General features: G+C 49.2%; 9 protein-coding genes across 9 annotated transcripts, besides 2 other annotated features; 4 read left to right on the top strand and 5 right to left on the bottom strand.

The window, feature by feature from the left end:
- Positions 1 to 1,029: 1,029 nt before the first annotated feature.
- Positions 1,030 to 1,050: a repeat region.
- A 1,385-nt stretch (positions 1,051 to 2,435) lies between these two features.
- Positions 2,436 to 3,030, top strand: FPSE_04788 (uncharacterized protein; the record flags this gene model as incomplete). The annotated part of the gene is made up of 4 exons (XM_009257906.1): positions 2,436 to 2,582; positions 2,641 to 2,675; positions 2,781 to 2,857; positions 2,906 to 3,030. 4 exons carry the CDS (start codon positions 2,436 to 2,438, stop codon positions 3,028 to 3,030), a joined length of 384 nt encoding a protein of 127 aa, XP_009256181.1.
- Positions 3,031 to 3,162: 132 nt separating this feature from the next.
- FPSE_04789 (uncharacterized protein) lies at positions 3,163 to 3,847 on the bottom strand (the record flags this gene model as incomplete). Its single annotated transcript, XM_009257907.1, has 5 exons — positions 3,163 to 3,174; positions 3,231 to 3,341; positions 3,418 to 3,564; positions 3,690 to 3,751; positions 3,805 to 3,847. 5 exons carry the CDS (start codon positions 3,845 to 3,847, stop codon positions 3,163 to 3,165), a joined length of 375 nt encoding a protein of 124 aa, XP_009256182.1.
- A 987-nt stretch (positions 3,848 to 4,834) lies between these two features.
- FPSE_04790 (uncharacterized protein) lies at positions 4,835 to 5,332 on the top strand (the record flags this gene model as incomplete). The annotated part of the gene is made up of 2 exons (XM_009257908.1): positions 4,835 to 5,137; positions 5,189 to 5,332. The coding sequence occupies 2 exons, from the start codon at positions 4,835 to 4,837 to the stop codon at positions 5,330 to 5,332; spliced, it is 447 nt and encodes a 148-aa protein (XP_009256183.1).
- A 230-nt stretch (positions 5,333 to 5,562) lies between these two features.
- Positions 5,563 to 6,402, bottom strand: FPSE_04791 (uncharacterized protein; the record flags this gene model as incomplete). Its single annotated transcript, XM_009257909.1, has 2 exons — positions 5,563 to 6,003; positions 6,067 to 6,402. The coding sequence occupies 2 exons, from the start codon at positions 6,400 to 6,402 to the stop codon at positions 5,563 to 5,565; spliced, it is 777 nt and encodes a 258-aa protein (XP_009256184.1).
- A 695-nt stretch (positions 6,403 to 7,097) lies between these two features.
- FPSE_04792 (uncharacterized protein) lies at positions 7,098 to 10,907 on the top strand (the record flags this gene model as incomplete). Its single annotated transcript, XM_009257910.1, has 5 exons — positions 7,098 to 7,205; positions 7,658 to 7,893; positions 8,059 to 8,172; positions 8,233 to 9,209; positions 9,262 to 10,907. The coding sequence occupies 5 exons, from the start codon at positions 7,098 to 7,100 to the stop codon at positions 10,905 to 10,907; spliced, it is 3,081 nt and encodes a 1,026-aa protein (XP_009256185.1).
- Positions 7,451 to 7,484: a repeat region.
- A 653-nt stretch (positions 10,908 to 11,560) lies between the features above and the next one.
- Positions 11,561 to 13,203, bottom strand: FPSE_04793 (uncharacterized protein; the record flags this gene model as incomplete). Its single annotated transcript, XM_009257911.1, has 4 exons — positions 11,561 to 11,597; positions 11,755 to 12,250; positions 12,313 to 12,771; positions 12,909 to 13,203. 4 exons carry the CDS (start codon positions 13,201 to 13,203, stop codon positions 11,561 to 11,563), a joined length of 1,287 nt encoding a protein of 428 aa, XP_009256186.1.
- Positions 13,204 to 13,829: 626 nt separating this feature from the next.
- On the bottom strand, positions 13,830 to 14,869 carry FPSE_04794 (uncharacterized protein; the record flags this gene model as incomplete). Its single annotated transcript, XM_009257912.1, has 5 exons — positions 13,830 to 13,955; positions 14,012 to 14,109; positions 14,173 to 14,556; positions 14,639 to 14,758; positions 14,821 to 14,869. The coding sequence occupies 5 exons, from the start codon at positions 14,867 to 14,869 to the stop codon at positions 13,830 to 13,832; spliced, it is 777 nt and encodes a 258-aa protein (XP_009256187.1).
- A 1,622-nt stretch (positions 14,870 to 16,491) lies between these two features.
- Positions 16,492 to 18,612, top strand: FPSE_04795 (uncharacterized protein; the record flags this gene model as incomplete). Its single annotated transcript, XM_009257913.1, has 5 exons — positions 16,492 to 16,728; positions 16,843 to 17,012; positions 17,067 to 17,196; positions 17,253 to 17,624; positions 17,710 to 18,612. The coding sequence occupies 5 exons, from the start codon at positions 16,492 to 16,494 to the stop codon at positions 18,610 to 18,612; spliced, it is 1,812 nt and encodes a 603-aa protein (XP_009256188.1).
- A 619-nt stretch (positions 18,613 to 19,231) lies between these two features.
- On the bottom strand, positions 19,232 to 19,818 carry FPSE_04796 (uncharacterized protein; the record flags this gene model as incomplete). Its single annotated transcript, XM_009257914.1, has 3 exons — positions 19,232 to 19,263; positions 19,317 to 19,452; positions 19,507 to 19,818. 3 exons carry the CDS (start codon positions 19,816 to 19,818, stop codon positions 19,232 to 19,234), a joined length of 480 nt encoding a protein of 159 aa, XP_009256189.1.
- Positions 19,819 to 19,970: the final 152 nt, after the last annotated feature.

Here is a 19,970-nt window from a genome sequence, read left to right as displayed (position 1 = left end):
CATCAATACCGAGGCAGAATTGTCCACGACTCATTACAAACCGCCAAGAGAGCGTGACAAAGAAGAAAAAAAAGTTGAACGCCATTGACCCTTGCGAAATGAAGAAAGGAGCCGCACATCTCCCGCCGTGGACGCCTCAGGTAGCTTCCTGGTTGTTTTAGTTAGAAAGGTTGCTAGCCACGAGGTTCCTCGCATCGGGGAGTATTGTTCTTAGCCAAGCTTATCTCCTCTCAATCCTTCATGTCGCTCTTGCTTCTGCTTCGCCTTCAGCGGCGTTTCTATTTCTTCAGGGTCTCGTTGTTCACTACAATTCTCTCGTGTGTCGTTCGTTGTTCTGTACGTACTAATTCTGTGCTTCATCTCACCTGAGACGGCGTCTCAGGTTAGTAGCTCTGTGGAGGGTTTCCTCCACCTGTGCTGACACCACACACCTCACGCTACTGCAACCCAACGCCGCACAACTACGTACCATGCCCAATTCGTTCTGCAGACACCCTCTTTAGAGCGCCGTCGTTTGCACTTGTTTCGAGATGGCCATGGGACGGCCTGTGATTGGCTTGCTTCTGTTACTCTCAAACATGATCAGAACTAATCCGTGTCACCACCATATGGGTTTAGCCGTCATCTCGACTACCTTCTCCACATGGACCTTCAACGTTCTCACCGTTTACTGCTTCTTCGCGGCAAGTCAAGTTGGCAGATTAAAAATGAGGGTATTGAGATTTTCAATATTGCGTTATGTTTCTCTTTTGCGCAACCATGAGAGTCATAACCCTGGTCCGGGGGTATCCTTGATATATGGCCGACTATTGTCTAAAACAGGCGGGTTTAAGATATATTATTACGAGTCGCTATCATATAGCTTAAGATCCTTGAAATTATGGAAACAAATTGCCGACAAAGCACGGTTCGACAAGCCATACATAGTATATGCGGTACTACCATGCGAGCACGGACGACATCGACTTGAGACTGTCAGTTTGTCAGAGCTGATTGAACACTGTTGTTATTAGCTGATATCGCCCTTGCATATATATATATATATTATATGTGCGTATTGTAAGTTGCGCTGCTTCATGCATTGTTCTTTTTCAGGCGGTGCACGCCTTCACTGCTCATCAGGTTGCACCACTGTGCACGACAGCTGGCCTTGGTCTTGTCGTCCAATCTAAAGTGACCTATATTTGGTATGTGTCTCCTCTGGTAATTTCGCGCGGTTGCACCACTATTTGTTTTGATAGATGAGGTTGTAGGGGTAAAGTTACACCTATGACACACTGAACCATTTACCCTTATTGAACGAGAGCGCTAGATCGCCAAGATCCTTGCTTTTATGGACGGTCGAGAAAATGAGTATCTGTCTAAATTCGGATTCCCATCATCTACCATATCCATCTACCTGGTCATGAAAGCCGTGTATGACGAAACGTTCCAGGTGGTGACCGTTAAAGTCCCACCACCAAAACCGCTTTTCGCTCAGCACGTTGATCAACAAACCCCCAAAACAACTTTACATGTTATGACACATTGCAAGTGATGTGGTCTATGTGTCAACTTGAACATCACACCGCCATGCTGGTAATCTCAGAAGTTGGCATTGACGACCGAGCTGGCAGCATAGGGTAGGCAAGTTGACGTGTGAATTATCCACTTTCCTATATGTATATGCGAGACATGTAATACGAAGACAGCTGTAAAGGCATAACGTATCTAGGCGCTTTCACACACTTGCGTTCAGGACACACATGGCCCCGTTGATCATGATGCAAGTTGATTGGAAGGCCGCTCAAACCCCAGCAAGGTTACATGATGGAAAGACTGATGATCACTGCGTAAAGCTAATTTACCAACTCTATGGGATATTTCGCGGGGCATAATGGGTACCCTCGTATCAAAGTAGCATTTCAAGCAGATCGAAATATGGCATTGTACTCTATAACTCACGTGGGAAAACCCGGACATCCTCGAGATTCTCCATGTTTCTATGTGGATTTCTAGAACAGAGCAACGGTCCATAGTGGACACGAAAGTTTTCGGTTGAAGTAGTGTAGCTTGACTCAGGCCTGATTCTTCGGTGCAAAGTTTAGTTATTGGTTTAAAGTGCTGCTGAGAAACTGCTTGTCTCAGTACTGACTTGAGTTTAAGATCGTAATGAGGATAGTAGGTAAGTCTTGAATCTTGTAAGTGGTTGTTGCTACTGCAAGTCTGTAGCGACCAATCAGAGAGTCAGACCTCACTCGAAAGACTAGTGCTCCACAGTTTTTGCTCGGTGCGCCACAGCAGCCTCGCCCAAAAATTTCCATCAAACAATTCGACAGTAAAAGATATCCTGCTTGGTAACAACATAATCAGATATTCCACCCAGCACGCCGAAGAAATCACAAAAGTTAAGATCTGAGTCGCTTACTCAAGAACTTCACAAAACTACTCAAAAAATGCCTGCCCGAACTAAGGAAGAGCAGCCTCAGGCTGAGGATACCAACATGGAGGATGCCCCAGCCTCTGCGCAGCCTGAGACAAACGATGAGGAGGTTGAGGATGAAGAAGAGGAAGAGGAGGTCGAGGCCCAACGAGTTAGAATCGTGAGTCTTACCCCTGATTCAAATAGCTACCTGTGATGTGTTTACTGACATGATATAGTTGCCGGGCTCGACAGACACTGCTGCCTCATTTGAGTTTACCGATGAAGGTCACACCCTTGGAAACGCTCTGAGATATATCATCATGAAAAAGTACGCATTTCAAAATATTTTATAAGGGTCTTACTAACAGCACTACAGCCCCGACGTTGAGTTCTGCGCGTACTCGATTCCTCACCCTTCAGAGCCTAAGATGAATATCAGAATTCAAACCTACAGTATGCACACACGATGCCTGCGACGCTGAACTTGCTAACTCTTTTTAGATGGTACTGCAGTCGATGCTCTCAAGAAGGGCTTGGTCGACATCCAGGAAGTATGCGACGTGGTTGCCGATGAGTTCTGGACCAAGAGAGAGGCCTACAATGCTGAGCAGGGCATTGATCGATGAATCTGAAAGCCCAATGCCCAGGGTCTTTAAAAGTGGTTATATTCACAGGAAGCATAATAGAAATAGAGGCGTTTTTTTTAGGAATTCCTTTCAATGAGATATTTACACAAACAAGCCCCTGGTTGCCCAAATCTAGTTGCGACCCTACGTAATCTGTTAGCCATTATCCAAACTAAGGACTCTGGTGATTCTGCGCTCACCTCGAGGAAGCCAGTCATGAAGCTGCTTGGTAGTCGCTTGTCGCCTCGGAAGTTCTCCTCCTTGAAGTAGGCCATAATATGGTTGGTCTGCTTCCAGAAGTTCATGGTCTCCTGTAGTCGCGGGGTCAGCAAAAAAACACCCCTCTCGTAGTATCAGCTCATTCTCGGCTGTGAGGCGTGATCGCACCTGGTATTCGGCGTGGGACTTGAACAGAAGAACGTCAACAACGGAAAGCTTGTTCACAAATCGTTGTCGCTCGAATTCTTGTCGCATACGGGTTCTGATGGTGGAAACGGGCATGGGCATGTTGTACATGGTTTGGACTTCGGGGGCCTGGTTTGCGAATTAGCAGCTGTTCGCTCGCGCATTTTCATCGTCCTAGATCTGCGAGGAAGAAAAAGTAAAGGGAGTTTCGGTACAGCTAGGTTGAGGGTGTCTCGGGGGCTCGTAGAACGTACAGCTCGAATCCATTCTCGGTAGGAGGAAAGCACTCGACGCTTGGCGTCGGACCAATTGGCCGCTATTCAGAGCATCAGTATGTCAGGAACTATAGGCCAGAGAAGTCCAACTCACACTGCGCCGTCTTCTTAGCAAATTGGGTCGGCGTAATGGCCATGGTGGGCAATCAATGCTCTTAAACGTCGGATACCGCTCTGCTCTGACGTTGACCAGATTCCCGAACCCGAGATGCACGAAAGCACCACGGTGATGAAATCACGTGTTACAGCGCCACAGTATGATGCACCGCCACGGTATTCTATCTCCCAGTAACAATTTAGCGTTTCGTCAGCGAATGATGCTTCTCGATCAAACTTGCGAGAAACAAGCTAAAGCTGCAGAAATTCACACCATTTAATTCTCTATGTGGTTTTCTTGAAAAATCAAAAGTACTGTGTTTGTTCCACTGAAATTGTGAAAGAAGCTGCTGTTGTAGCGGGCGTCAACTGAGTTCTAGTCGTTCAATTCACACTATAACATCGACGCCCTTTTATGAAGCAGCGAAACATATCTCTTAACATTCCAGTAAACACAGCGATTATATATATGTCAGATGGCGATGTGAGCTCTCTGGTTGTATATGAATGTCTTTACACAAAGTTGCAGTTGAAGGTACTTGGTCCTCAGGGTATCAGAAGATGGGCTACTAGGAGTATAAGAGACGAAATTAGTAGACCAGCTTATGCTGAGTTGATTAACCTTTTTAGTCTATTTATTTTTGTAGCCTAAAGCTTAGAGGTCAACTTTTCTGTTACTTGATGGTCTAGCGTGACAAAGCCTAATACTGGCTTTTGCGTTGCCTTCTTGGAGTTATAGAAGGTTCTACTAATGATTCAAAGAAGCAGCCTTACTAATCCTTTCATAATAGGCGATACAAACAATGGTCACCTGCTCAGTAGCCCACTTCTTCCTTTTTATACCAAAATACCAAATTTTGGAATTCAACAAAACATTCTAATACTAGGTACCTGTCAAGGATACTAGCTGGGTTCCACTTAAACACATACAACATTCTGCGACTTAGTACAGAGTAGTCGTTTATCATCTAACCATCATACTCGCCGACAATAACACCAAATAAAACGAAACAACAACAAACAACAAAATGCCCGCGATCCGACACTCATCGAAGCGCAAGCCGCCGCCTGATGGCTTTGAGGATATCGAGAATGACTTGCTCATCTTCGCCAACAAGATGAAGGACGCTCAAAACAAGCCGCCGCCATCAGGGCCTCGGCACCAAGCGCAATGGGAGATCTTCCAGATTTCGCATCAACGCAGTCGATACGTCTACGAGTTGTACTACGAGAAGGAGGCAATCAGCAAGAAACTATATGACTGGCTGCTAAAGAACGGGTACGCGGATGCCATGCTGATCGCGAAGTGGAAGAAGCAAGGCTACGAAAAGGTTTGTCTCTCCAATCACCAACCTTTTTGCGCGAATACTAACATTTCTCAGCTTTGCTGCTTGCGCTGCATCCAGACAAAGGAAACGAATTTCAATAGCACATGCATCTGCCGCGTGCCGAGAGCGGAAATGAAGGGCGACGAAGACATCGAGTGTGTCAGCTGTGGATGCAGAGGCTGCGCGTCAAGCGATTAGAAAACGTATCACCGATTCTTGACGACGATCGACGGGGGCAATATATTCAGAAGTGCGATGGAAGACAAGGCGTTTGGCGCATTAATAAATCACCAGCACACAGTATTCATAATTCAGGGAAGCAAGCGATGCATATCGGCACAATGAGGTAGAAAATCCTTTCATTGACCACATCTCATATTCTAACGTCGTGCTGATACTCCTATCCAGCTTGGAGCTTCTTCTTTATTCTATGTCTTGGAAAAGCCAGCTCTTCCACGTCCAAAGCGGACGCTTGGTGGAACAAAGGACAAGGACGACATTGCGCCTGTGAGGTCCGCCATCTCCGTATCCGCAGGCCTTTTGCCGCCCTGCTTCATTTCCGTTCTCTGCACTGTTGGCGATTTGGGCGACTTTGGTGACTGTGGTGATTTGGGCGCTTGCTGTGGAGAGGTGCTCTCTCCCTCTTTCAGACTAGCCCGTCGTCGAGAGCTTTTGATAGCTTGGGAATTGGTTGACGATCGGCGGCGATGGTGGCTACCGTCATTCAAGAGGGACCGCCTACCATCAATGCCGTCCTTGGTGACGGCAAAGAAGAAGTTCTTGGGATACATGTGCTTGTCAATGAGATGCATGCGTCGCTTCTGATGTGTCATGCACTTGCGTTCACATCCTTCAACAAAACATGAGTACTGCAGTGTGCCAGTCAGCTAGTCTTTCATCTCGGCATGATGGCCTCTGGGTATGCGACTTACAGTATGCTCGCCCTGTTCCCTCTTGACAGTTACTAGCGGGTCATGATATTCCTCAATATGGACGTTGAGGAGGTGCTCGGTGGGGAAGTTCTTGCGGCATTCGAGACATCGGTTAGTATGAGACTTGTTGTAGTGCACCTCGTATTCATCGTAGGATCTGAAGGATAGGGGCTCCCTGTGGGGAGGCAGGTTGCATCTCATGGCTATAGTATCCTCTTCGTCGTCGATGGCGGAGTCGAGTTGAGTGACCTTACACACTCGTCTTATAGATGGTTCCACTTGCGTGTACTCAGGATTCGAATCTAGCTCTTCTTCGAGCTCTCGTGAGCGCTTCATTCTCTGCTGTAAGCTTGATTGGAATGGTAGAATTACTTGAGAGCAGATGCTTGACACGATAGATTCGAAGCGGTGTGTGCAGGGTAGTGGCCGCCTGGTTTTGTCGTCAAGTTACAGAGGAAGCGATGGCCTTATGCTGTCGTAGGAAAAGGTACACGTAGAGTCGTCAAGCGCGAGAGGAGAGTATGAAAAGAAGCTACCAAAAAGCCGGGATGTCGATATGATCTGTGAGAACTCCTACATTGCCTGAAGTTGGAGGCTCGCCGATACAATGGTGGGGGTTTCCTCAAGGCGCTAGAGCGATTGACGGGCTGGGTGAGGGGCACATGGCAGCTCAGCCAGACGAAGATGAGTTGTACAGAAAGCACGGGCCATATACCGAGTTGAATAGATCGTATTGACGAGTACCTAATGTCTAAATTTACAGCTGATGAACCATGGAACCAACCTAGTAGTGTAGCATTTGAACGCATGCCATGTTGATTCTGCATCCCTGGAATAAATCATGGTGAATTTCTGATAGAATTTGCAATCCCAGGTTAGTACGAAGTAGTTCAATAACAATAGAAGAAAGCTTGCTCGATCAATGGAATATCCCTTGCACCGCAACGAATCCCTGCACTCCATGTATGACGGATTTATAAAGTCATCAGAAAAAATAGCCTGCGGAAATTCTTCGCTAGTGGCCGATAATGATGCGTTCAAGCACACGATATTCCAGGGTCCAGGTGATTTTCAGCAAGGCTCGACCCGAAGTAAACCCACGGGGCAGTGAGACCTGGACGCCTGCTACAAACCCTTCTGTGCGTGCCTTGGAACTTCTGTGACCCGAGTAAGGTTCCCGCCCGGCCTGCTTGAACTTCAACCTCGAGTCACAGCTGGAGCGATACTTTTTTTTCCCGCTCCCCATTGTATTCACTCACCAAGGTTAATTATTTACGCTCCGTCTGCGGCGCAATTAAAAGGACAGACCTGAATTATCTTGTCCAAATTTTATTTTGCGTGTATTTATTTACCCTTCTTTGCCTTGGACTTACTTCTTCCACCTCTCTTCCCTCCTCTCCCCTCCTCTCCCCCTCTCTTCGCCAATGTTTGTCTTCTCGGCCGACGATTCCATTTTCGCGAGCCGAGTTTGGTGCCAATCCTCAACCCAACAGCCCAACCTGCGAATGAGTTATGGACCGACGCCCTCTCCATGATCCCGCCGCAAAGAAAGCATGAACGAAAAGCTCTAAGATCGATATCGACGCTCTAGAATTGTGCCGCGACACCTTTCGTTTTGCCTCGCACCTCTGCGTCCACGCTCACGCTCACGCTCACGCTCACGTCTACGTCTACGCCTACGTTTACGACTGACCCCTTGCGCATTCCACGTTTGCACCCCGAACCCGCCGATTTTGTGACTATGGAGTCAGAGTCCGCGACTGCGAACGGCCAGGCCGCACCTCCCGAACACGCAGACCTCACTGGTAAGGCCAGACAAACGTGGCGGTAAGTCGAATTGTCGTCAACTTGCAAAAGCTTCAAGGGATTATTGTTCGTTGCTTTGTGCAAATATACCCCGCCAAACATGCGTTCGATGACCAGGGCTTGCGCAAACACCGCGCACTAGTTAGTATAAGCAGCAAGGACAAGAAGCTGACATTCACTCTCTAGTGCGGCAGTCAAGCTGCGAAAGATTTTGACAAAGCACCTGGACAAGCTTCCAAAAGACAGCAACTCGGGCGTTGACATTTCTCAATTCGAGGCGATTGACTTGCAACTGGAAAAGTAAGAACCATCACGTTTCGGTCCAGTGCGTTCCTGAAGCTGATTACCCTTATCCAACAGATTCCGCCTTGCCTGTGTGCAAACCATATACCTCGACTTCGAATATGCCGTCGCCGAACGTACCGACCACATCATGTGGACGGTACATACTAATATCAACAACGAATACCGACGAACCCTGGGCCGCCTCCGACACCTGGCGCAGAACTCGGACAAGCAAAAGGCCGATAAGACAGCCAACGACAAGCGCAACAGTGACAAGTCCAAGGGAGACAAACAAACCACCCCAAAGCAAAAGAATGACAAGCGCAACGTGGAGAAACGCAAGTTTGGCGATAAGTACCTGGGTTTCCTACACGTCGCTCAGGAATTTTACAAGGGATATGTGCAGCGACTTTCTGCTCGATACGACATTCCGGAACTGAAGCGTATTGCCAAGGGAATTGAGGTCGACGGATCCTCTACCAGTGATGCCATCAGCCCTGTCCCGAATCAGATTTACCCGCTCGTCGTCAACTCTTGCCATTTCACCCTCATCTGCCTTGGCGACCTGGCACGCTACCAGGTCCAATCGGGACTGAAGAAGTCAGGCTACAGAATCGCCTTGGCCTACTACAGTCTCGCACATGATTTGAAACCGTATTCCGGTTTCCCTTTCCACCAGATGGGTATCATTAGCCTCGAAGAAGGCAAAGATCTAGATACCGTTTACTACTTTTACCGCAGTAACGCAACTGCCGATCCTCACCCCAACGCAAAGCAGAGTCTCGAGTCCAAGTTCAAGACTCTATTCCAGCCGGACAAGAATCCGCCTAAGAAGCAAACACGCGTGCCGAGCGATGCATTTGTAACATGGTTCATAAAGCTTCACGCTTCCTATTACAGGGACGAGACCATGGCAGGCAGTTCCGAGCTCGAGAGGGAAGTCCTGCATCGGCTTGATATGGCTTCTAAGAACCCCGAATATTCCGAAGTTCTATTCAAGATGACCCTCATCAACATGTCGAGCTACCATGTCGCCTCTCAGAAGTATACTGGTAAGTATTCTTGCACTACCCTGTCTTATTGCACTTCTCTAACGCAAAGCAGAGGCCCAATCGCCTGCAGCATCCCGATTCTGCCACCATACTCTGCGCATCAATGCGCAGTTTATCCTTGCATTTTGCTTAGTCCTTGCTTCTGAGCTTACTGAAATCGTTAGCCGTGAAAGCTATGCTTCCGAGGACCCCACTACTGCCAAATCGTCTCCTGTTATTGAGTCTCTTTTGCCTTTGCTGCGAATCTACGGCATGTGGCTTGCCGCCCGCCGCCAGGAAATCTTTGCTGCTGGTCAAGCTCTTGGTGCTGTTCTGCCAGACATGATGAAGGCTATCTCCAAGGTCTTCTCACTGCTCTGCAATGATAAGTACACCCAGGAAGCGCTGGCATCGTGCCCCTATCTTCTTGCCGAAGATGTCGAGACACAGGGTTTGCTTCCTCTCGCCGAGGATAAAGTCCCCGAGGCATGCCGGTACTACTGTTCAGACAATGGGGCTTTGAAGCCAAGACTGCCATCCCCAGAGCACCGACTCAGCTCCTTCCAGGAGATATTGGCCAGAATCTTGGACATTCTCCGATGCGGCTATTTCCTGGCTGAAGATGACGCGTGCCCGCTTAGTTACCGGGTCCTGAAGCAAGGTCTCGTCTTTGAACATACGCCACTGCCTGCCCAGAACGAGCCGGCTCATCAACCCATATCTATTGTGAATTCTCCTGCTAGAGAGACAAAGAGCAAGACTAAAATCGCAAGCCATCAGCGCAAGACTTCTGAAAGTCGGCAGGTGGACAACCGCCCCGAAGTCAACGGAACTGCGAGAAGATCTTTCGCGGCATCTCCCGAGACTCAACTTCCAAGAGAAGAGCCTTCCCCTGACGATGCTGATAACACTGTTATCAACATGCTCACACCTTTCCTAAGGCCACCTACCCCTGAGAAGGTTCAGTCAAACCATCAGTCCACTGACGAAACCTCCTACGGAATGAACAGTACCACAGCAAACGAGGTGTTTGAAATGCTTCATGCTGAACCAACCCCTGCTGACTCTTTGCCCTCTGGCAAGTTTGAGCCTTTGCCTTGGGCCTGGATGTACACACCTACGCCTCATAGAGGCAGCGACGCCTCTACTTCGGCATACAAGGGTGCTTTCGACGCCTCTGTTAGCCCTAACATTGCCTCGCGGGAGATGCCACGAAACGTCAGCACGTTTGAGGATCCTTATACTAACTCTACGCCCCAGCTGCCCGCCATGCCAATCCCTCGGGCTACCAGTGGCATTATGGCAAGTCCTCGCATCGCTTCTGCAGCTGAAGAGGCCCACCGCAACAATCTGCTGCAGACCTTTGGTAGTCCCAGCGCCCCTCGAAGCTCTTCGTTGAGCCAATGGGGCCAGAGCTCAAACCGTCTTCCCAGTAACCCGAACCCGCAGTCCTATGTCCATCGCCAGGTCTCGAATGGTTACCCTACATCATCTACTATGTCTGGATTCTCTCATTCAAGCAGCCTGTACCAAGGTACCCCTTCTAACGGGGCGTCTTTTGGCATGCCAAATGGAGGCTACATGGATATGAGTCGCTATGATCGCAACCGCACCCAGGAGTCGGTGCCAGCCTCTTCAGGCCGACGTTTCCAGATGGATGAGACGACATCTAGCTACGATGCTGCCATTTTGCAGGCTGCATTCTACGGCAACAAGTAGAGGCTGAAGTTGTGTAAGAACGAAACTACCTTCTCTTCCCGTGCTTCTAAGAGGGAAGCACATTCTACTCATGTCCGTTGCCGGTCATTGCACTCTCGGAATATTTAGTTCCTAGACAAGCCATTCAGGGTCCAAAGCGATCGGCCGTCAGATCGACCATGCGCTGTTTGGCAACAGTTCATGCATGTACCCGCATGTGACCTGAATTTTTGGAGTTCGTCTGCGGCTGTTAAAGATGCCGGCATGATCGATCAGCTCGCACATGCAACATGCTCTGTTATTTTTGGATGTGCGAGTCTCTACACTGATTTGGATGCGGATCCCTACAGCTGGTTCAGCTTATCGCGCAAGTCGGTTCGGTGTCATCAGGTATACGACAAGTGTGCTGGCTTGGACGCCGTTCGTCGGTGCAAGATCTTGGGTTCTCAAGCAAGAAGTCATTCATTTTTATGTTCACTCAGATAATATGCTTGCCAAATACTCGATATCGTGGAGGATACCATGCCGCTTAGTGCGCTTGGGAGCCCACAGTTGGGGTATTACTCTCCCTTTGGATGCAAACGCCGTTGTTGAAACCGTTTCCCTTTTCCCTTGCAACGCCGAACCACATTCAAACTCTCAAGCAGGGTTTGAAAGATGAGTTGTTAACCAATTTAAGCAGCCTGGTAGGTTTGCTTGGGGAAGGGGTATCTGGGGTTGAGTTAGCCGAGAGTTATCATAGTGGTTGCTTGATGAGATTGGTGCCCTTTTCCGTGGGCTATACTGTAGGAAAGATAGGCAGAGTAACGGAAAAACAGAGATTTTTAAGAAAACAATAAGATGAGGGAAAGTGTTGGTGTGAACTTACGAAGGTCCGAGTTCCTGGATGCTCAAACGAGCGAGCCATTGTCCCATGTCAATGCTGGTCTCCAGAGGCTTGCCCTGGAGGATACCTGCCAGGAGACCACCAGCAAAGGCATCGCCGGCGCCGTTGGTGTCGTTGATCTTCTCCGTCTCAATGGCGTGGACGGGGAATTCCTTGATCTCATCCTCACCCTGGATAGCAACCAGGGTAGGGTCGGTACCCTGAGTGATGATGGCAACTCGCTTTCTCTGGCTGTTCTCCTTGGGAAGGTTGGCAAGGTGCTTGGCAACATCCTTGGGCTCCTTGCTGGGGAGGTCGTGGGACTCGGCGTAGGCGGCAGCCTCAGTCTCGTTACCAATGATGTAATCCCAGAAGGGGGCGCTGGCATCGACGACCTCCTTGAAGAATTGGGGAATGAAGGGAGCAGAGAGCGAGAGGACGAATGGCTTGTTGTCCTTAGCAGCCTGCTTGGCGAGCTCCATGATGGCAGGAGGGCAGACTAATGCACGTCAGCATGATGCGATACCGTAACGGACAAGTCCTGCCTGAAGCGTTTCTTACCAGTGAAGTGGAAACCACCGACGTAGTAGACTTCGGCGTTCTCAACGAGCTTCCAGATCTCGGGCTTCTTCAGGTGGTCAAGGTCGTAGTGGTTGGCAGCACCAAGGTCAGTGCACAAGCTTCGGTTGTGACCGGTGATGATGGCACCGCAACGGCCAGTCTTCTCCTTGGGATCGACACGGTACTCGACTCGAAGGCCAGCAGCCTTGACAGCGTCGTGAAGGATGGCAGAGTACTTGTCGTCACCAGCACCACCAACGTAGACAACGCTGTTGGGAGGAAGGATGTACTGGGCGCCTCGAGCACTGTTCTGAGCAGCACCGCCAGCAATGAGCTTGGCATCGTAGTTGTTGAGGAGATCCTCGTAGAGAGGGATGTGCTTCTCCTCAGCGAGGATAGCATCGTTGGGCTTGAGGCCGTACTTGTCCAGAAGAGCTTGGTCACCCTGGGCCTGGATGTCTACAAGAGAGCAAAAGGTAACCTGTCAGCAATTGATCAATGTGGAACATGTTGGTAAGCGGGTAATAGATTCAATTTCAATGGAACCGACATCGAGAGCTGTCTATTCTCTGAAGACTGGATTAAGTAAAGCTTACCGAGGAGAGGGTTCTCCAGACAGAAGAGAGAGTATTCTTTAACGGAAGACATTGTGCTTAATTGTCTCGTCTGGTATACACGGTATGGTGAGGTAGATACGAATAAGGGTGTAGCTTTGGAGGGGAAGAGTTTGAGACGAATGGAGGGGTCAACCGCTCTAGTGGGGTTTAGACGTGGGGCTTGTCTCTTCGGCAGCCGAACGGGACTGACGCTGGCAAAGCTGCGAGTCCACGTGCGATAGGTGGGAATGAGGGAAGGAAGCTTGAGGGAAGAGGATGGTTTTGTCAACATCATTGTGTTGAGATATGCGATTGACAGCACTTGTGTAGAGAGGCGTATATCAATTGAGGAATAGTTTATCTGTTGAGCGGTAGTGTGTTTGGTCAAAGTTGCGATTGATTGATTGGAGGCTAGTTCATAATATAAATTCCATTTGCCATCATACGATCAAACGTCTTCTAACTTCCCCAAACTAGAATATGACCTGCTGACCTCACAAGCAGCTACCAACGACCGTTTGTTTATGTGACTTATCAACAGCTTCCGAGGAAACAGACTTGGTACCACAACGTAATAAGGAGGTAGCTTCGAAGCTCGAGTTGATGTAACAGAACATCAAAATGGGAATCGACAAACATCTCATAACTTTGTAGCACAACAGGTGGACAGCACGATCGCTTTAACAAGGACATTATTGAACCAAGCATGCTTCTCTCGCGGAAGCCTTTTTTTGGTATTCGAGGTATCTCACTTCTTCGCTCACATCTTTCACAGAGAAACGGCCTTCAGAATTTTTTTGCGCCAAATGCCATAGTACTTGCCCTCGGAGCTACCAGCCATCTGCTCTTGGCAGTACCTTCAATAGATGCAAGCAAGCCAGTAAACACCATCCCAATGAGACCATGAACCTAGCCACCACTTTACTCCTTTGTCTTCTGGGTACCACGGAGAAGACCCGTTCTGCGGGCGGCGATAAGACCGGCCTTTTGACCCTGGGCGGCGTATCGGGAGATGGTAGAAGCCTTACCAATATGTTGATGGTTACCCTGTGTCGAGTGTCAGCGTTTTTGCGTTTTATCAAGTCTATTCGGGGAATACATACACCACCGTGAGGATGGTCGACGGGGTTCATGGCAACACCACGAGTCTTGGGCCAGCTGTTACGCTTGACAGCGAACTTGTGCTTGGCACGAGAAGCCTCTGTAATGAGGGTCAGCAATCCATTCTTCCACACTGTTCGATCTTCCAGGGAAAAAAACATACTAAGGAGGGGCTTGTCAGTTCGGCCACCACCAGCGACGATACCGATCATTCCTCGGGATCCGGAGTGGACGACCTTCTTGGCGCCAGAGGGGAGCTTGATGCGGGTCTTGCCCTCATCAGGGTTGTGGCCGACAATGGTGATGTAGTTGCCGGAGGTTCGGCCCAGAGTACCACGGTCACCGATCTTCTCCTCGACGTTGGAGACGACGGTACCCTCAGGCATCTCACCGAGGGGGAGGACGTTGCCGACGGTCAGGGCAGCCTTCTTTCCGGCGTAGATGAACTGGCCGGTGTACATGCCTTCGTTGGCGATGAAGGTCTCGGTAACCTGCTTGAATCGGTAGGGGTGGCGGAAGACGACCTTGGCGAGAGGGGCACCACGACCTGTAAAGCAATCATGGTTAGTTATCGTTCCTCCAATTGCGCACAATTTGTCGATTTCCGTCAAATCTTGCATCTCGGGAACTGGGGAACTTGCCAGCATCGTGGACGATCTCGCGGACGATACCTCGAAGGTAGCCGTGTCGCTCGGCATAATCGAGGTTTCTGAACTTGGCAGGAGCCTTGTTCAGGCGCGTGTTGGCCGCTATCCTAGGCGTCAGTATTTCGATGTTTTCGATATCGGGGAAAGGCTCGTTCGGTACTGACTGAAGATGGATCCACGACCCTTACGCTGGTTGCGAATAACTCTACCCATCGTGAATAGGAGTTTCTGTTGAGCTGCAGGTTAGTAAAGACGATCGTGGGCGAAGAGGAAAGGGAGGGGGATATTTACCTGGCTTGGGCCGCTTGGTGTTTGTTCAGAGAGACGGGCCACACAATTTAATTTTTGCTGCGAAACACTCGAGGACGAACAAGAGACCACGTGATCCTTATTGACTCTAGGGCTCAAAAAATGGAAGGTGCGACCCATCCTGTAAAAGGGAAGGTGCATGCCACCCCCGGTTCGGGTCAACCCCAGAAATTATCCGATCGCTGGCCGGCTTGGAACATTGGCGTGACACGCGCTTCAGCCAATACCGACCTTTTGCCTCTCTAACATCTATTCAAGCTAAGCTGAGGTCATCATGGAACCAACGATGAGCAACATTCCCACGACAGCACGTCTCGACGTATTGATGCCTTGATCCATTGATATTTTAAATGCTTTACTACACTCAATCATAATCGAATAATAATTCATATAACAACAATATGACGCTCCTGTCACCATTCCTGCCATTCATTTCATTAATCAGATATCGTTAATCATGCACACACTTCATGTTCTATGCAGATTTGCGCACGCGTAATGTTGCGTTAGGTTGCAATGAATTTGAGCGGGTCAAATTTATCTCCAGGTTTGGAGGAATGGGATTGATCAAGTGGTCGATCCGCGATGAGTGACATGGGGGCGTTCATGGCAGAATTTCTCAGGGGAGCCGTTCTGTGTTACAACTTTGAGCTTCGCGACAACTCCCGCGATGTGTTTCTAGTGGGACACCAGCCCTTGGCCTAGATGACGGACACCATTTCGCCTTTTGAGACAATCATTGGGTGTGGTGGGAAATTGCACTATTCAAGGTCGCATACAAGGCGGTGAAAAACATCACCTCCCGTTTATGTTTGTACCAGAACAGAAAATATTCTCGCCGTCCAAACTATGGCATGGAATATACGGCGGCCAAAAAGAGCTTCAAGATGCGACAAACTACGAACAGGGTTACTGGAGGGACCTTGCTTTGAGGGTTGGTGAGGAAGCTCGTCCAGGGTGTTTGTCGAACCTTGAACGTCACTCACAAACTTATCGGCATTGCAAAGATGAGCGAAGCTGTTGAGGCATCTACAATTGTACAAGGTCCAGCATTTCTGATGTTGAGTGATGAAAAACCTGGATGTATGGAAACGAGACGTGTGTATGGCACAACCAAAAATGACACTGGCTGGGCTATTTGACGATACGAGAAATGATATTTTTGGAGGGCTCATCACGCAGCTTCATGCTCAAAGAACGTGAAGGCTAGAGCCGCGATGGGTGCTCGCGGAGGGTATAGCTCTGACGCAGGAAACGGCAACTCTGTGCCTGGAAAACAACAAAGCCTTGACTTCGCTTTGTTTTGTGATTGTCGTTTGAGTGTCTGCCTACCTACCTATATAGTTAATTGATACTTGCCTAGCCTATCAGGATTCACAAGCATAATCTGCGGCTCTTGAGCAAGGCTAGCGGGTGCTTGTTCCGTGAGAGCCCAAGTTACGTCGTTGCTTCTACTTCTCCCCCACTCATCTCCATTCATCTTAACCTCACATCAACAAACACCAACGAATCGAATCGCCTGCAAAATGTCGGCCGAAGACGATTCCTCCGATCTCTCCTCTCTGTCCTCACTGTCGCCCGCGCCTTCTGATATCGAGCTGGAGGAACCAGTTAAAAAGCCCGTTGCCAAGTCCAAAAAGGGTATTCAGAAATACTTCTCCAAGGTTAAAGAGCAACCGTCTAAGGACGCTTCGCCGCCGCCTCGAAAACGATCACCTTCACCACCCCACGAATATGTGTTGGCGGATAACCCTGACATTGCAGTATGTAACCTGAATTTTCTATGGTTTATCTACAAACGGCTGGCACGCGTGGCTACCTTTGCGACGCGCCTTCATCGCGTCTTGAACGTCATGGCTGCATACTAACAACTATAGTTCATTGTAATGTTCAGAAGCCGCCTCAACGATGCATTCCCGAAATCACTTGCCCACTTCGGCCCCCAAGAAATCGAGCGCGACGTTGTCGAATCTATACCTGGTGATCGAGCCGAACATTTCCTATGCGCGTTGCTAGGGTTACTATTGAATCGCAAACAAGATGTCAAGTGCGGCAGAACCTTGACCAGCAAAGTGTAATATGCTAACGAATATCCCGTCAGGCCTGGACATTATGGTCGTGCTTTGGAAGATGCCATCAGCTCGCACAAGAATCAATGGGCGCCCGCCTGGAAGGACAAGAGCCCATTGTCTGGCGGCGCAACTTTCACGTCAATGGACCCTACACAACGAGTGCGTAACACCAATCCTGTTTCTGTGCGCATTCAAAAATGCTGATGTTCCAATAGCTCACGCTTCTGCGATACCTCATCCTGTGGACTCTTTCGTCGTCCGAAAGCGTCAAAGGTCTCATCAACCAATCATACAAGCAAAACCGACACGAAGATGACTTGAACCAGCCTCGATCAGTACAGCCATGGGGATCCGACGGTGATAAGCGTCGTTATTTTCTTATCGAAGGGCAGGACGACACAGCTTTCCGCGTATATCGAGAAAGTAACCCTGCCGGGACGAATCGAACATGGTACAGCGTGGCTGGCACGATCGAGGAGCTTAGAGCTCTTGCAGAGAAACTCGAGGCCAAGGATGGCGGGCCAAAGGCTAAAAAGCTTGCTCAGAAGATGTATACTGCCATTCCGCGATTTGAAGCTGGCGAAGAGGTTAGTTTCTCACCACTCGGCTCTGACGATTGAGATGGTCTTGCCCGGGGTCGGGTTTTTTGCATCATGCTAACTCCATATATAGAAACGCAAGCGTCGTGATTATCGGCAGATGCGAAAGGAACAGTTCAAGCGGCCGGAGCCTGGATTTTCGCTTTATGAAGGTCGCACTAGGGGTAAAAAGATGAAGTACACGTATTCTGACGATGAAGATGTCTTTACAACCGACTCGACCACTCGTCGATCTACTCGAAACACCGGAACTCACACTCCTGTCGAAACTGGTCCTCTCACTACCGCCAGTGGTCGACAGATCAAGGCACCAACTCGCCTCAACCCCACGACCGGAAGCAGTGCCCCTGGTAGTGTGCAAGGAGACACATCCGAAGTGGAGAAAGATTCGTCTGTTGGTCCAACTGGACGACCTCGACGATCAGCGGCAGTGAACCACGGTACAAGCGGTTGGGCCGAGCCCAAGAAGACTTCTCGACGCCACGCCAGTGACGATTCTGACGAAGAGAGCGAGGCCGAATTTGGGGATGACGAAGAAGACGTCGACGAACACGTGCCCGAAGGATCAGAAGATGAGGATGAGCTTGACGAGGATGAAGTCATGGCGGATGATGACCTAGATGAGCAGAACCAAAGTTTGGTTGTGAAGCTCTCAGTCACACCACCCAAATTGCGCAACGTCCTCGAGCCTAACGCGCAAGCTGGGAATAAACTACCAACGCCAAGCTCCGATAAAGCGGCGGAAGAATCACGACCTTTGGGAGAGACGGTTGTTGAAATGGAGGATGCGCCGGCAGCTACTCCTAGCAAAGAACCCCAGCCTACAGCCCAGCAGTCTCCCAGCCAAGACCCCGATTTTGCTGAACACCAGAACTCGACACCGGGAACTATTCATGCGACATCTTTGGCTTTTAGAGGGAGCCCAGAAAAGACGCATGCGCAACCGGTGCCCCGACCGCTCGAGAAACAACAGTAGGAGCTGGTAGTATAACAGACTTTTCTTTTTTGTTGGAGTTTTGGAACAAAGGAATCACATGGCATAGAGTTATTCAAGCTAAAGGCTGGCATCATGGCGGGATAGAAGCGAGGGATCAAAAGAAACAAGGCATTGTGTCATTAAGAGCCACCAGGACTCGCACAGTTCATTTAGGCAGTACTACTATTACCAAGAGGAGAGGAATTCACCAGGAGTGGACATGATAATAAACAGAGCGAGCGACTGCAGCGAAGGCATACTCGTTCTTATACCAATCAAATTAAACTAGACAAAACTGTATTTGCGGTTTGCTTGACTTTTCTCTGTGCGCTGTTCGATGTTCTTGAAAGTGATGTGACAGGCACAAGTAACAGCCATGCAGTGGCCTCGCTGGCTCACACCATGTATTTGTTTTATCATAGATATACTTTATGTAGGTTTGTCTGAAAGTTATTTCAGTAACCATGGTGCTATTGTGGTTTATTTCAGCTCAGTATAGACCTCGATGTCTTGCATCTTCTAATTACTAGAGTTTTCATTTGCTGTTGTCAGGTCAAGCGATTAATACGTGGCATGGATGCTGTATTCCTATCGTATACACACAATCTATTCATCTCCTTTAGGCCCTCTTTCTATGCGTGGGTATATGCCCTGCTCAATCGTTAGCTTTCTTACATGAAGCACGAAGATCACCCATGACTTACAGTTGTTGACTCCCCACCACCAGCGCCTCACTCGCGCACCTACTGTGTTGCCGTGTAGTTGGGCATTTCTGTTCCAGTGCTGCCAGCCGCAGAGGAACAAGTTGTATGCTAGACCTTGGGTCAAGGGCATCAAGATCTACCACACCTATTAGAGAAGCCTGTATAACGAATGTGTTCGGTTCATTTGTACCTGGTCCCTTGTCGTTATGAGTGCCACTTTCCACCATGTATCGGCCTTGGAGATGCTTCGTAGATAGCTCTGCTCGAAGCGTAGGTCTGGTAGAGGAGGGAGGTTGGAGTGTCGTGGAGCAGGTCTGAGAACACTGTATGGAATGTCTTCTTCTTCGTCATCATCTTCATCGATACCGTCGTCGTGCTCAAGAGTCATAGGTTGTCTTCTATCAGCGGCTGTGCGCGGGTTGGTGTCGAGTTTGATATCGGGATTGTGCTCGATGCTTGCAGCCTGGATGGTGGCTGCAAGTTCAGTTGGCCCTGATTCCATATTTGTGTAGGCGAGTTTCTGAAAACCCGTTTGAGAAAAATAGTTTGGTTTCGGTAGAGCTCAATGTTATCAAATTGTTGGTGGTTGATGATAATGATTGACGTCGCATGGCCGAGCTGCGGAAGGTTACTGCCAGGCGGTAGACTAGCGTG

Source organism: Fusarium pseudograminearum, chromosome 4, assembly GCF_000303195.2.
Source record: "Fusarium pseudograminearum CS3096 chromosome 4, whole genome shotgun sequence".
NCBI lineage: Eukaryota > Fungi > Ascomycota > Sordariomycetes > Hypocreales > Nectriaceae > Fusarium > Fusarium pseudograminearum.
This window is presented reverse-complemented; position numbering and strand designations above follow the sequence as displayed.